This window comes from Diabrotica virgifera, chromosome 7 (genome assembly GCF_917563875.1).
Source record: "Diabrotica virgifera virgifera chromosome 7, PGI_DIABVI_V3a".
Lineage (NCBI taxonomy): Eukaryota > Metazoa > Arthropoda > Insecta > Coleoptera > Chrysomelidae > Diabrotica > Diabrotica virgifera.
The window spans coordinates 67,087,215-67,102,413 of NC_065449.1; the positions used below are offsets into that span (position 1 = coordinate 67,087,215).

At 32.9% G+C, this 15,199-nt stretch overlaps 2 protein-coding genes across 3 annotated transcripts in view; both read left to right on the plus strand.

Moving 5' to 3' along the window:
- The window catches only part of LOC114325201 (zinc finger protein rotund-like), a 1,204,079-nt gene that overhangs the window by 736,312 nt on the left and 452,568 nt on the right, over nt 1–15,199 (plus strand). The window lies entirely within an intron of this gene.
- On the plus strand, nt 3,809–7,375 carry LOC126888223 (uncharacterized). The gene has a single exon (XM_050656280.1). The coding sequence runs from the start codon at nt 4,586–4,588 to the stop codon at nt 6,719–6,721; it is 2,136 nt and encodes a 711-aa protein (XP_050512237.1). The 5' UTR covers nt 3,809–4,585; the 3' UTR covers nt 6,722–7,375.

Genomic DNA, 15,199 nt, shown 5'->3' on the forward strand with positions numbered 1-15,199 from the left:
TATGTTAGATATATTATTTTTTATTTTATTTCTTAATATGTTTTTTTATATTTTATTTTAAAATAAATGAGTATGAGTTTCCCTCTTCTTAAATAAGTATTTATTTGACAAACCTTTCCTTACCAAATATAAAATTAATTACACATCTGGACCTCGGAGGTAAACTACACTATGTCATTTCAACTGTGTTTAGCGTGTGTTTGCAACAAAGTTTAGAGCACTTAGGATGTTAATAAAAATCTGATATATCCCATAATTAGTTGAAAGACAATATGACTATATTTTAATGATAATATATAACCAATGTGTATAATCCAACTAATAAAAAAACACCATGTCGACATAGTGTAGATTACCTCCGAGGTCCAGGCGTGTAAACAGCAATACTGTGATGAGCACTCTAATAACCAGCAAAATAGCGCAAAAAATGGAAAACATATGTTGTGAAATAAAAAGAGATGTAAAATTATCTATAGGAACCTATAAATTTACATTACATAGTTTGTCACCTTTAGATGTGTGGGAGGAGTATGACAACTGTCACAGAGGTCTAAAGGTGGGAAATTATGTAATGTAATGTAAATTTATAGGTTCCTATTGATAATTGTACACCTCTACAATTTCATCTCCTTTTATTTCACAACGTACTATATGTTTCCATCTTTTGTGTCATTTTGCTTGTTAATAGCACGCTCATCACTGTATACCATTATTTAAGCAGATGACATAGTCCTCTTAACAAGAAAAAAAGCTGAAGTTGTTTAGAAACTTGAGAGGTGAAGCAAGAAAATTGCATGTCTATAAATGAAACAAAAATAAAATATTAAGTGTATTGAAATGGGTGGAGAGAAAAAAAGAATAAATTTTTCACACTAAAAACAGGAACAAAGGCATACAAAATTGAAAATATCAACCAATTCAAGTATTTAGGAGTGGCAATAATTGATAAATGGGAAGAAGAAAAAGAAATAGGAAAGATACTACTAAGAGTAAGTTAGTAAGCAGATCGATGGTATATGATTGAAGTCAAAAATGTATGTAGGACAACTATAATGCAAAAATGTATTATAAAGCAGTTATTTTAAGTGGCATTGTATGCTTGTGGCTCTTGAAACAATGAATAAGAAAGATGAAATGAAAATAGACATAGTACTGGTAGGGGCTGGCAGTTCTGAGTTAGGACTGGCAAAAAATAATAGATATGGAAAGGCAGGTGGCTAGGTCAACATTACTTGAATGTAAGAGCGACATGTAAGAGATTATTTTTGGAGGAAAAAAAAAGAGAAAGACCATGAAAAGAGTTGTTCGAAGCAGTAAGGAGATTTGGATGATATAGAAGTGTAGAATTGGAGGCGGAGCGTTAATGTCCAGTAGAAATGGATAGGCTATATTTACTTTTGTGCTGTTATTTGAGTAAGATTGTTAATATTTTATATCAATATTGTTGTTGCTTGATAAAAATTCTTCTAATAATTTAATTTTATCTGACTCATTCAGACATATATTTATACATTTTAGAGTAGATGACTTTAAAACAATATCGCCAATAGTTATGAGTTGCATTCCTGGGACGATTTTATTAAAATATAGTTAATTCGATTACATAAAATCAACTTTAACTCAATAATATCCGTCACAAAAAATTTATAGCATGTGATCTGTCTTTAAGAATTTAAACATTAAATAAATTTAATTTCAAACTTAAATTGAGGCTTATTCCCATGAAAATAGTAATTGCATTTTATACAAGTTCCACCTGTCATGGTTTCTTTGTTGTAAGTCGTATGAAGAATATAAACATAGAAGAAAGCTTACACCATTAATAAAAAGGCAGGTAATACTAGGAAGTACCAGAGTTTTATTTGCTTTGCTTTCTCTCATAAGAAATAAATGATATCTCCCAGTGCTTTCTCTTAGAACTTTGAATATTTCATTAAACCCCATTACTCCCAACCAAGAATAAAGTAGTATCACAGTATTCTGTTATACTGGGGTAATATCAAAGAATATATTTATACTTTCCTTTAATATGCAATCCTTTACCACAAAGAAAAGAAATCCTTTACCTCATAATGGAAACAAATTATGAGAGGTCATGAACCTTTGAAAAAATAGCATGTAAGATTTAGAAAAAATAAAAATGTAAACTTTCAATCAATAAAATAAACTTTATTTAACTGAAAACATTTTAATAATCTATTTTCAAAAAACAAATTAAATATAAAAACATTGCAAAGATATTTAACTTGACGATTGACAGTTTTTAGTTGGTGTTCTATGTCAAAATTGCTTAAAATCCATAATTTTCCAGCCTCGAGATCAATCTTGGCCGAGATCAGCCGAAGACTCGTTTATAAAACAGAACGTGGTCTTGAGCTCGACGTTGCCGTAAGATCGTCTTGGCTGAGACCGATCCCGAGATCAGTCTTGAGTACTGACTATAAATACGGGGCTTAGAATATGCAGACGATAAAATTCTCCTTGTGGAAAGTAGAGGAGGGCTGAAAATTTTGGTTGTTCGCACAACGCAGTACTGCGACCGGTATGGAATGTCTGTGAACACAAACAAAATAAAAATCGTGATTGTCAACAAACAATCTGTCTTAAAAGCAGGGCCGCTAAGTGTGCATCGAACACGGGCGGCCAAAAGCAGGCCAGTGATGATAATACTTTTTTTAAAACGAAAATAAATTCAAATAATTAAATAGTAATGATTCAGATAATTCTGTAAACTATTATTATTATTACCTGATAATACAAAAAGGCGTTTTATTTATCATTTATAGTTATTTTTTTCATCCTAATCTAAACAAAAATATCAGAAAATATTATTTATTGTATGTACTGCCCTTTTGCAAGTATAGTCATAAAGCAGTTCCGGGAATACTTTTTCATTCAAAGCGGCTGGCGGCTTTCGGACTTTTAGATATTTTTCTCGTCCCGGTGTGGAGGCAGGCCGCAGTAGAATACCTACACAGCTTCTCCTGTCATCGTAAAAGGCAACAAATTGGAGCAGCTGTCCGCTCTCCTCTAGCCAAGCTCCTAACCTGTCCCTGTGTGATAGTTAATACTATACTCCCAACTATCCAGTGTTGCCAATCGCATTTCTCTAGATTATCCGATGATCGCTCGAAAAATATCCGATTTGTCAAGAAAAGGTACGCTAGGTCAAAAATTATTCTGTTATTAAAATCAATGTTGCCAATGTTATTCTTTTAGTCCCCTTAACAACCATGAAATAACAAAATCTGTTGTTCGTACGCCAATCAGTTGATTGTAATCAATTATCATTATGATAATTAACATAATTGATTGATTAATTAATTATTAATTATCAATTAACGTAACAATTATTAATATAATTAATTAATTAATCAATTAATCTCATAATTGTAATCAATTATACTTTCAGCAACCCAATCAAAGTTGACATTGACAGTAATTAAATATTTGATAATGATCAGTTGATTCCATTTCTGATTGTCGTTCGAACAACCGGCCCTTTAATCTACTGGATTCTCTATTTCACAGTTTAAAAATTTTCGTTTTTAGATGAAAATCTCGTATCCTAGCTGATTATTACCTAATTCATGTATGTAAATACTATTTACTTACTATTATTATATTATTCGTATTTTGTATTATCGTAAGTGTTAAATTCTAAATAAATAAATAAATCCAAATATTTCATTATTTGGATCGTTATATTAATTTATTATAATTATTTAAGTAAAAAAAAAAACACTTTTAAATATTATTTTATCGGCTATTCTGGTTGTAAAGAACCCTCTCACCATATCAACACTGCACAGTGGGCCGAAAAATTCAAAAAGCGGCCATAAATCGATTTCGATGAAAGTATTAGTCTGGCTTTCAGAATTTGTAGGTACTCCGAGAAATAGATAAATAATGTTTTCCTAGAATTTGAAGCAGGTAGAAGGCATATTGCGGCAGCCATCGGTTCTCAAAACCAGACTTTTGTGTTAGGATCATTTCTTTGCGAACATTCATTTAGTGTACTACTAAATGTCAACTAGTGAATGTGTGTTATAAAGTGTCTGACTCAAGTGGTTAATTGTACAGAAAACTTTCTCAAGGTATGTATTTTCATGTTATATAAATACTTATGAATCAAAGTTAAATTAGTATACATATAGATATAATTACTATGTAGTCGATTTTATTGAAAATTTTATATTATACTTTAAAATTATGTTGAGATATAACATATTTTCCGATCCGATCCGGCTTTGAAAAAATATTAAAAAAATAGCTTGATCATTCCCTAATAACATACTAAAATTTGATAGGCGCCTTCAAGCGCCTTTTTGAGATATTTTGGTTTTGCTTATCGATATGCATGAACCATATCCAACGAATGTATTCTGTAACCATAACAGCACATTTTATTTTGTTATTTAAAATGTAACACCTAGTAATTTCTATTTTCTTGTTGCGTTACTTTATTTACCTTGATAGAGAATATAGTTAAGTTTGTTCGTAATGGTGGTTGTAAGTCTTATTTCATTTGCGTCTTCAAAAAATTTTTTTTATGTAATGTTTTTCTATATTTTTCACAGTGAAAATGGTCACCAGAAGGCAACTGTTTGACGTTTTGTATGAAAAGGATAAGTTACAACGTTCCAGTCGCACAGAATATCTGTTCAAGTATTTGGTGAGACACTACAAAATTGAAAATGATGCAGACGCCATGTTAAAAATGAGGATTTTCACTTCAAAGTTTTGCAACGTCGTTTATGCAAAGCTTGATCAATGTGGGAGAAAAACGGATAGATTTGTGAAAAATAATACAGCGTGGTTAAGTGTATGTGTATTTGAAGAAACTGGATTAGAAATTGATCCGAATGCTGAGCCACAACCAGGAACTTCATCTGGAGGTAGGCGTGGTCGTCCAAGCAAAGAATTTTCTGCGAGTAGTGTAAGATCAAAACGTCGAAAGACTTCAAAGCTGTCATCGACGTTCGAAACCGAGGAGCTTACTTTAGCTGCAAGGAGAAAACTAAAGACTGAAGGAAAAGACGATGCCGCAAAACTTGTCTCTGAAGCACTTTTGACTCCGACTCGAGCCGGTAAAATTAGGACAGCTTGGCAGAAAACTCAGAAGTCAAAAAAAATAATTCCACTCACCCCAGATGAAGCGCTATCAGTAATGATTGAATCAAAAGATACCAAACATTCATATCTTGTTCACAGACGAATAGCAAAAGAACATTTTGCTGATATATATCCGTCTTATCACAAGCTTCGAGAAGCAAAATTACGCTGCTATCCCCGAAAAGAAGGACAAACTGTAAGTGAGTCATGTGCAGAAATATTATTACAGGACCTCTTAGATCATACAGTTAAACGGATAGTAGAATTGCAAAAACCAGTTCTTCGTTCATTATCAACTGAACTTCTAAAGAATTTGAAACTGTTGCTGAAATGGGGATGCGATGGAAGCACCGGTCATTCACAATACAAGCAACTTTTCTCCGATAATAGTTTTGGTGATGGCGATTTATTTCTTACATCCATAGTGCCATTACAGTTATATGCGGAGCAACCTGGACAAGATAAAATTATTGTGTGGCAAAATCCCCGTCCATCGTCAACTCGATTTTGTAGACCTATACGCTTTCAGTTTAAGAAAGAAACGAAAGAGCTGACGGTACAGGAGACATCATATATAGAAAATCAAATTTCAGAACTTCAACCCACTATTGGTATGCTGGATAGTGAAGAAATTGCAGTTTCTCATGTTTGTGTGATGACGATGATAGACGGCAAAGTGTGTAATGCAATAACGGAAACAGCTTCTTCACAAACATGTTATATATGTAAAGCAACCCCCAAACAAATGAATGACATCGAAAAACTATTAAAGAGGGAAGTTGTCCAAGAAAATTTGAAATTTGGATTGTCAACTCTACATGCCTGGATCAGGTTTTTCGAATGTTTGCTGCACATTTCCTATAGATTAGAAGTTAAAGTTTGGCAAATTCGAGGAAGTAACAACAGAGCAGTTTTTGAAAACAAGAAACGTACCATACAACAAATTTTCAGAGACAGAACAGGTTTGCTTGTGGATATACCTAAGAGTGGAGGTAGTGGAACTACTAATGACGGCAACACAGCTCGACGATTTTTTGCTGACCCCTCACTGTCTAGTGAAATTACTGGCATAGATAAAGATGTCATTATGCGATTTGGTATTATATTACGCACCTTATCTTGTGGCTATGCAATCGATGTGCGAGCTTTTGAAGAGTATTGTTTGGAAACCGCAAAACTGTATGTCGCTAAATATTCATGGTATTATATGCCTTCTAGCGTGCATAAAATATTACTCCATGGAGCCATAGTAATCAAGGAGGCTATTCTGCCTATCGGTCAATTGTCAGAAGAAGCCCAAGAATCAAGAAATAAGGATCTCAAAAGTTTTAGGGAGAAACATACACGAAAAATTTCGAGAATATCAGGAAATCAAGATTTGTTAAACAGGCTCCTTATAACTTCAGATCCAGTAATTTCATCTTTGCGGCAGTACCCACTCCGAAAAAGTTCAAACATATCTTCTGAAGTTGTATCCTTGTTGAAGGCGCCCTCGTTAGAATCAATGGAAGCAGATTCTCTTAGAGCTCTACAACTTAATATGGAAAGCCGCCAAGTTTCTTCATCCGACGAGGAAGACGACAGCGCGAGCGACGTAGATTTTTAGTGGTAAGCATACTATTGTATTTACAAGGGCGGATCTAAGGGGGCCCAGGGGCCCATACCCCCCTTGGGATTCACATTTTGAACTGATTATAAAGTTAAAAATTAAATTTTAGTATTTAAGTATATCAAAGTAAGTTATAAGTATAATCTTTTAAGCACTAATATATTAGATTTTAAATAGACTTTATTTCATGCCATTTTTACCCCCTCCCTTGCTAGATTTTTCTATCGCTATGCCCCCCCTTGAGACTTTTCTGGATCCGCCCTTGTTTATTTATTTAGAAGCTAATAAACTTGTTACAGAGCGGAATTTTTATTTTTATACCTATTACCAAACATATTTTGATAAATTTCTCTAAGTTTTTTCGAATTTGTACCTAAATAATTTATAATCTTACTATACTTAGTAACAAGTAACGTATTTTACGGTAATTCATTTTATTTTGTTAATATTTTTTAACCATATAAACAATTAATTGCATAAAGATCGAAAAGTCTACTCAATGTAATTATTAACCTTATGGCCCCCCTAAAAGTTACGCCTGGGTAGTTTAATTTTTTTTATTATTTTTTCCTTTAAAAGACTACAATTTTAAAGCCCTTCAGCCCATTTTCAGATTTTTGACCGCTTTTTGCATTTTCTGGCCCACTGTGCACTGGTGAGAAACTGCAAAGATCTCCTCAATAACCTGGCAAAAGACAATAAAGTGTCTTTAATATGGGTGTCGGGTCATGAAGGGGTGCATGGGAACGAACGAGCAGATATGTTAGCGAAACAAGGGTCGAGAGAAACTTTTGAAGGCCCAGAACCTTTCTGTGGCATCACTAAAGATGCTATGAAAAACGAGGTTTAGAAATGGCTGATAAAGAATCATCAAAATAAATGGAGAACCACTCAAGGGAAAATCTAGACTAAACAAATAATCAAGAATATTGATAAAAAACTCTCGAACACTTTGATGAACTTCAATAAACGAGAGATCAAAACGGTCACTGAAATGGTGACTGGACATTGCCGTTTAAGAAATCACCTATACAAACTAGGTAAGGTGAATGAACCATGGTGCAGAAAGTGCGAAATGGAAGAATAAACTGCCATACACATACTATGCCATTGCAGTGTGCTGGGTGATGTAAGGCAGGACTTCACTGGTCAAATGAGGTTTGAACCAGAAGAGATCCTAAAACTACCAATAAGGAAACTGTTGGCCTTCGTTGAGGCCACAGGACTTATTAAAGTTTAAGGAGAAGAACAGGGTTTGGTACAAAGGTCTTAGACCAAGTGCCAGAGACTAACGAGTCTCGCCTGAATTAAGAGGAAGAAGAAGAAGAAACTACAGCTACATTAATAGCATAGGCGCAAAATTCTGGTCAATGCTTTTAAAATGCAATATTTTTTTCGAATCCTGAGAAAGCTAATAAGTATTATTTAAAAATTTAAACGCAGAATGAAAGATTACATTATTACCGAGGGCCGAAAGTCCCTGAAGACTTCTATAATTTTTATTCTAATATGTTACAGGGGTAAAAGGAAAAGAGAATATTGAGTGCGATTTTTAATTTCAAATATCTCATTCAAAAGAAAGATTTTGTTTATTCTAAGGAACTTTCAGCCCTCGGTAATAATGTAATCTTTCATTCTGCGTTCAAATTTTTCAAAAATATTTATTAGTTTTCTCAGGATTCGAAAAAAATGAATACGTTTAAAGATTATTGGTCCGAAATTTTGCGCCTACGCTCTTTTAACAACTAAAGATTTATTACAACTAAAACAATAGAAATGTATTTGACAGTCTTGTAGTTATTAAGGTATCAAAGTTATTATCCATAATACCCGTGGTGCGTTCAACGTTAATGCCCGACTAAATAATTTTTGTAGGCAAAAAATTTGAAGGATTTTTGAGTTAATTAGTAAATATCTACATATTACTAGTTTCAAATAAGTAGATTTTTCTACAACCAATATTCCAAATGCATATTTCTGCACAATTTTATTAGCTTTCATAAGTTTAAAGACTAAAAACTAAAAACGTATAAATAACATCGGACAGCAGACGGTTTTTGAAATTTGAATTGGATTAGTATGCCTTAAGTGGATGCACTTGTGCATTCAATTCTAAACAAAAGAATCGGCACATGTCCCTAAAGATGAAAAGTATCGGTATGTCACTAACATTCATCCAGTATAGGCTATTTATAAAAATTTGGGTGGAACCAAACAAAATTAATGTGTTGTTGGTGTTGGGAATATATAGATGAGAAAGTTTTAGTCGATGGTAGATACACTGAAAAATATCCGCAAATATCCGATTTATTTAAAGGTACGAAGAAGATACGACGACTCTCAAAAGGTACGCAAATCGGATAATTATCCGCCGATTGGCAACACTGCAACTATCATACGACACCTACCCCTACCCATTATAGGTACACGTCCCGATACCCAAACCTATACCCGAGGAGAAAACCTCTGAAACCAGTGGAGGAAACCACTGAAAACAAACGGATATGCATAGGGATGACGGCTATGTATCATCCGCCACCCTAACCTCAAGGTGTAACACCATCATGCCGAAGGGGTGGTGGCCCAGGGGTAACATAGTGGGTTACAAGAGATGCCTAAGGGAGACGGCGTACCCGAGTGGAAAATAGCCTTGGAGGGACAAGCTGAACCGACACTGAACCGATCAGCACGACCCAACTTGTGGGAAGAAAAATGGGACAGAAAAAGAAAAACAATAAAGGCGGAAGAGAGAGCAGCGGGGGCGAAAGAGAAAACAAAAGAGGCAGGAAAAGGAACGGACGAAACTCAGGGGAGAAAAGCTGGAGGCGAGAAGTGGAAGAAAAGGAATAAATCGGATCTTGAACCAGTGCAATCAAAAGCAATGGAAAAGACAGAGAAGATAAGAGGGAAGGAAGAGAGAAACAGCAAACCAAGAGAGAGGAAGGAAGAAATGGAACAGGAAGAGAAAAAGAGATAGAAGAGAACAGACAGACATACATTTCATTTATTAAAAATAATGGGTGAAAATAGTTTCTATCCTTGTGGCATCGGTACTCACCGGAGGGACCGCAGACGTTCGGATACAATTAGCGTCTCTTTGGAAAGACAATGAAGTCGACTTTTCAAAGTAACAAGACGTTTACTCAGCACATTACTTCTGCACAAATAGTAGTAAGGTACATTTTTCTAAAGTGTTGAAATTGAAAGAGGGCGGCAAATATTAAGTTGCACACGGCCGGCCAACACCTTAGCGGCGGCCCTGCTTAAAATAAAAGCTTTAGAGACAATATCCAGATAAAATTTTATTACTTGGGATGAGAGCTAAATGAACAATGGAACCGAAGCCTTGAAATAAAACAACGCATTAAAATAGCGCAGCGCTTTCAATAAAATGAAAGCAGTATTATGCAATGGAAAACTGGGAATAGAAATTAGAAGTAAAGTATTGAGATGCTGCAAAGTTTCTGTTCTCTTATTTGGTTTGAAGCCTGGAAAATTACGGACGCAACTGAAAAAATACTTGCCAGCTTTGAGATGTGGTGCATTGAAGACTGTGGAAAATACCATGGATACAACAAGTAACAAAAACGGAAACATTAACAAAGATGAAAATAGGGGAACATGAGGAACAGAAAACATGAGAAAAGAAAAATCAGCTACTTTGGTCACAAACTAAGAAATGGAAAATAGAAGTTGATGCGAAGTTGAAGAATAACAATAATAGCCGATAACAATGGCCGTGTTAACTTCCTTGTATAAAATATTGTATGCCCAAGAGATAGCAGACTACCATATTATAATCCCAAAGCAACACTAAAGGTATAAAGGGAGAATATTATAATTAATCGCATAATTGTATATTATAAGTTGATAAAATAATAACTAGATATAATAATATATATATTTCACTTATTTATGATATTGTAATTATTTTAATAACAATATTTTGGTAAAAAATGTTCTTCACTGTAAATCAATCTAACCGTTTTAATTAAACAGCATGTCATTTATCGATTTGTACCATGTAATATAGCAAAGAAATCTATACAGAAAATTCTTCTTAAGAGTTAATTGGCTGATAAGGTTGACTGATTGCTGTAAAATAATATGACAATTTTGCTGCAGGACTTAATATCCGCTAACTATATCAAAAAATCAACATATACATTCTTATTAGGCAGGTCAGGATGTTTAGCGAGTTTCCATATGTATATAAAAATGTAGAGTTCTATCAGGTCGTAGTCCTACATAACCGTAACATATAAGGAGTTGCTATTAAAAGAAGAAATAAATAAAAACATAAATACTAGATTATACATTTTTAATTTTAATTTAATTTTTACTTTTAGCAGTAATTTGCACTTGCAAATAAACTCCAAAAAAACGTATCTAGCAATAAAATCTCATAATAATAGTTATTTATGATATAAGTGTTATAAGTACACGTTTAAGCCACGCATTTTTAAAGTTTGCAGAATGAGCGTTAGCGAGTTCTGCAATTCACATGAGTGCCTTAAAAATGTACTTATTAACACGCATATCATACAATATTTTTTCTACAAACGTAATTACAGGACAATATCTACAAAACTTTTACTTGAACTTGACTGACATTCCATTTTTATATTTTTTTGACATTACATCAAAATTGCCTATACGGTCAATACGAATTGCAGTGCCGTAAAAATTTTAAAGCACTAGTGCCTTAAAGTAGCATTTTTAACGTTCGTATGGAGTGCTAAAAATTGCATTTTTAACACGGTTGTAGAAAAAATAATTTAAAAAACAACAAACTTCTTTTATTTTTGTCGCTGTACAGGGACAGTTTCTATATTATTTGCAGTATTATGTATTTCTGTTACATTACGGATTTTATTTTTCGTGCTCTAATAATTGGTAACCTATTATTGCATAGTGAGCACAGTGCGGTCCTAGTATAGTTTGTAGTTATCATTCTCAATCGGACTATCGGTATCAATTTAGTAGCTATTTTTTATGAAGGATCTTTCCTACAGAGTGATGCCGTTCCTCTTATCCTCAGTCAGGGCCCCCGTAAGGGGTACTGGCGCCTGTGCAAAAAAGAATTTTGGCGCCCCTTAAAGCATTTTGGATCATGTTTTTTATTTATTTTTTGAAGGTAGGTTAGGTGCTTAAAATAAACCAGAAAACTGAACTTTAGAATGTGAGTTTCACCCCTTCTCGAAGGTGAAAAATCATAGGTTCAAAAAAGTACGGAATTGGATAAAATGACTAATTTTAAATAACTTTTCTTCTATAAAGATTTTTCTCTGTATACTTTTCAATAGTTTTCAAGTTATTTGCGAGTCAATTTATGTTCATTTTTCAACAAAAAAAAGCTTTTAGACGGATTTTCGCAAATAACTCAAAAAGTTAGTATTTTACCAAAAAAAATATAGCTTATAAAAAAGTGAAAAAAAAATGGTGTAAGTACCTATATATGAAGTCTGCATACCCAGTAGAAGCAAGGTTGTAGCTGATGAAAAGGAGGTTCTTATTCGTCAAATTACAAATCAAATATTTCAACGTGAAAAAACCAAAAATACAAGCACTTATCAGGGAAAACTCATTACAACTTTAAAGTGTTTAAAAGAAGCTATATTTTTTTAACATCAAAAGTAAGTAAGTTAAAAATAATGTTGGCCCCTTTTTTGGTAAAAAAAAATCATGAAAACCACCCCCTAATTAGCATCCCATATGAAATTAATCGTTACTGCTTCACCACAACTTACTTTACTTATGTATTGTTTGTATGATCTGAAGTTTCATCGGTTCAAAGTGCTTATTTTTGAAAAGGCTGTAGTTAAATGGCGAAATGGCTGAACGAGTCACTAATCATGAGTGTATGCAAAATTTGAACAGCCGTATCTTCCAATATCACTAATTAATTTTAAAGTTATTTAGAAAAAGAACTTTTTTCAAGGTTTAAAAAAATTACTTTAAAACCAAATTTTTTCAAAAATGAGCACTTTAAACCTTTGAAACTTACAGATCATATAAATAAAGTTTTTCTTAAACATTTTAAAGAAGTTGTAATGAGTTTTCCCCGAAAAGTTGCTTAATTTTTTGGTTATTTCACGTTGAAATATTCAATTTAGAATTTGACGAATAAGAATCTACTTTTCATCAGCTACAGCTCTGCTTCTACTTGGTTTTTGCAGACTTCATATAAATTATTTTTTTCACTTTCTTGTAAGCTATATTTTTGCTAAGAGTATTTTTTCGATAAAATAATTATTTTTTAATTGCGAAAAACCGTCTGAAAACGGGGTTTTTTTGTTGAAAAATGAACATACATACTCACTCGCAAATAACTCAAAAAGAATTGACTTGGTGAAAATCTCTATACAACAAAAGTTGCTTAGAATAGTCAGTTTATCCAATTTCGGACTTATTTTGAACGAATGTTTTCTCACCCCCGAGAGTACCCCATCGGCACAGTAGGTATCACTTATTTTCGTGTTAGCAATGTGTACTTATGACAAATTTTATGTCAATATATGCGGTTCTTTAAAAATTAAAACAAAACCGTGAGTAAATGGACTATTATTAGTAGACTAAAATATCAAAATGAAACAAACAGAATAAAACCATAAAAACAAAATAAATTAAAATGCCTGACTTCTGACATGTTCTCGCAAATGGGAATCGGCAGTAACTGGATGATATACTAATAAAATTTCGTGTGTATTTATATCCAATCCTATTTAATTTCTCAACTTTTATTTTAAAATTAATTTTTGTTTTTTTATTTCTTTGCTTTTTTGCAATTTTTGACCCCGGGTTTTGGCGCCCCTAAAGGATGGCACCCGTGTGCATTGCACACTTTGCACATATGGTAGCGGGGGCCCTGTCCTCAGTTGCAGCAAATGCCTGGCAGCCAGGTAATATTAGTACATTCTTTCACGGTTTTTGCTCTAAATTTTAAAGAACCGCTTGGATTGACATGAAATTTGGCATACATATAGCTTACATGTCAAAGAAAAAAAGTGATATTGTGCCGATGTGTGCTTTTGCCCTGGGGGTGATTTTCACCCCCTCTTGGGAGTGAAAAAATATATGTCCAAAATAATTCCGGAAATGGGTAAACTGACTAATTTTAAGTAACTTTTGTTCTATAGAGCTTTTTCGCCAAGTCAACACTTTTCAAGTCATTTGCGAGTGAATATGTTCATTTTTCAACAAAATAACCAAATTTTTAGACGGTTTTTCGCTAATAACTCAAAAAGTAAGTATTTTGTCGAAAAAACGTTCTTAGCAAAAATATAGCCTATAAAAAAGTAAAAAAAAAATGTTGTACGCGTTAGGTCTCTGAATCTCGTAGAACCAAAGTTATAGCCAATGAAAAATAGATTCATATTTACCAAATTTCAAATAGAATATTTCGACGTGAAATATCCAAAAAATTAGGCACTTTTTGGGGAAAACTCATTATAACTTTTTTAAAGTGTTTAAAGAAAGCTTTATTTCTATTTTTACAAAAAGTGTTTAGCATTAAATTTAGGCAAGTTACGCTCAAAATAATGTTGGTTTCAAAATAAAATTTTTAAAAATTTTAATTTCGAAAAATATTTTTTTTTTTCAATATAACTTAAAAATTGTTAGAGATACCAAAAATCTCGAAAAACAAAAAAAGTCAGCATTGCTTTTCTGAATATCATGTATTTTTTTGTTTTTCTGTTAGACAAAAATTAATTAAGATTTGGTCTTTCTAAATTTGCATGCATTCGTGATCAGTGACTCGTTCAACCCCTTTTAACTACAGCCCTTTCAATAATAAGGAGTTTAAACCGATTAAACTTACAGATCATATAAACAATACATACACGACTCAAGAAACTTGTGAAGTCGTAACGATTAATTTCATTTAAGATACTAATTAGGGGGTGACTTTCTCGATTTTTTTACCAAAACCAAAAGGGACTAACTTTATTTTGAGCGTAACTTGTTTACTTTTGATTCTAGAAATTTTTTTTTATAAAACAAAAATGAAGCTTTTTTTAAACACTTTTAAAAAGTTGCAATGAGTTTTCCCCGAAATGTGCTTCATTTTTGGTTATTTCACGTTAAAGTATTCGATTTGGAATTTGACGAATATGAACCTATTTTTCATTAGCTATAACTCTGCTTCTAGTAGATGTAGAGACGTGATATATACACATTTTTTAAAATTTTTTACAAGCTATATTTTTGCTAAGAATGTTTTTTCGACAAAATACTTACTATTTGAGTTATTTGCGAAAAACCGTCTAAAGCGTGGTTATTTTGTTGAAAAAATGAACAAATTCACTGCCAAATAACTCAAGAAGTATTGACTTAGCGAAAAAACTCTATAGGAGAAAAGTTACTTAAAATTAGCCAGTTTGTCCATTTCCTGACTTACTTTGGACGGATATTTTTTCACCCCCAAGAGGGGGTGAAAAGCACCCCCAGGGCAAAAGCACATATCGGCACAAT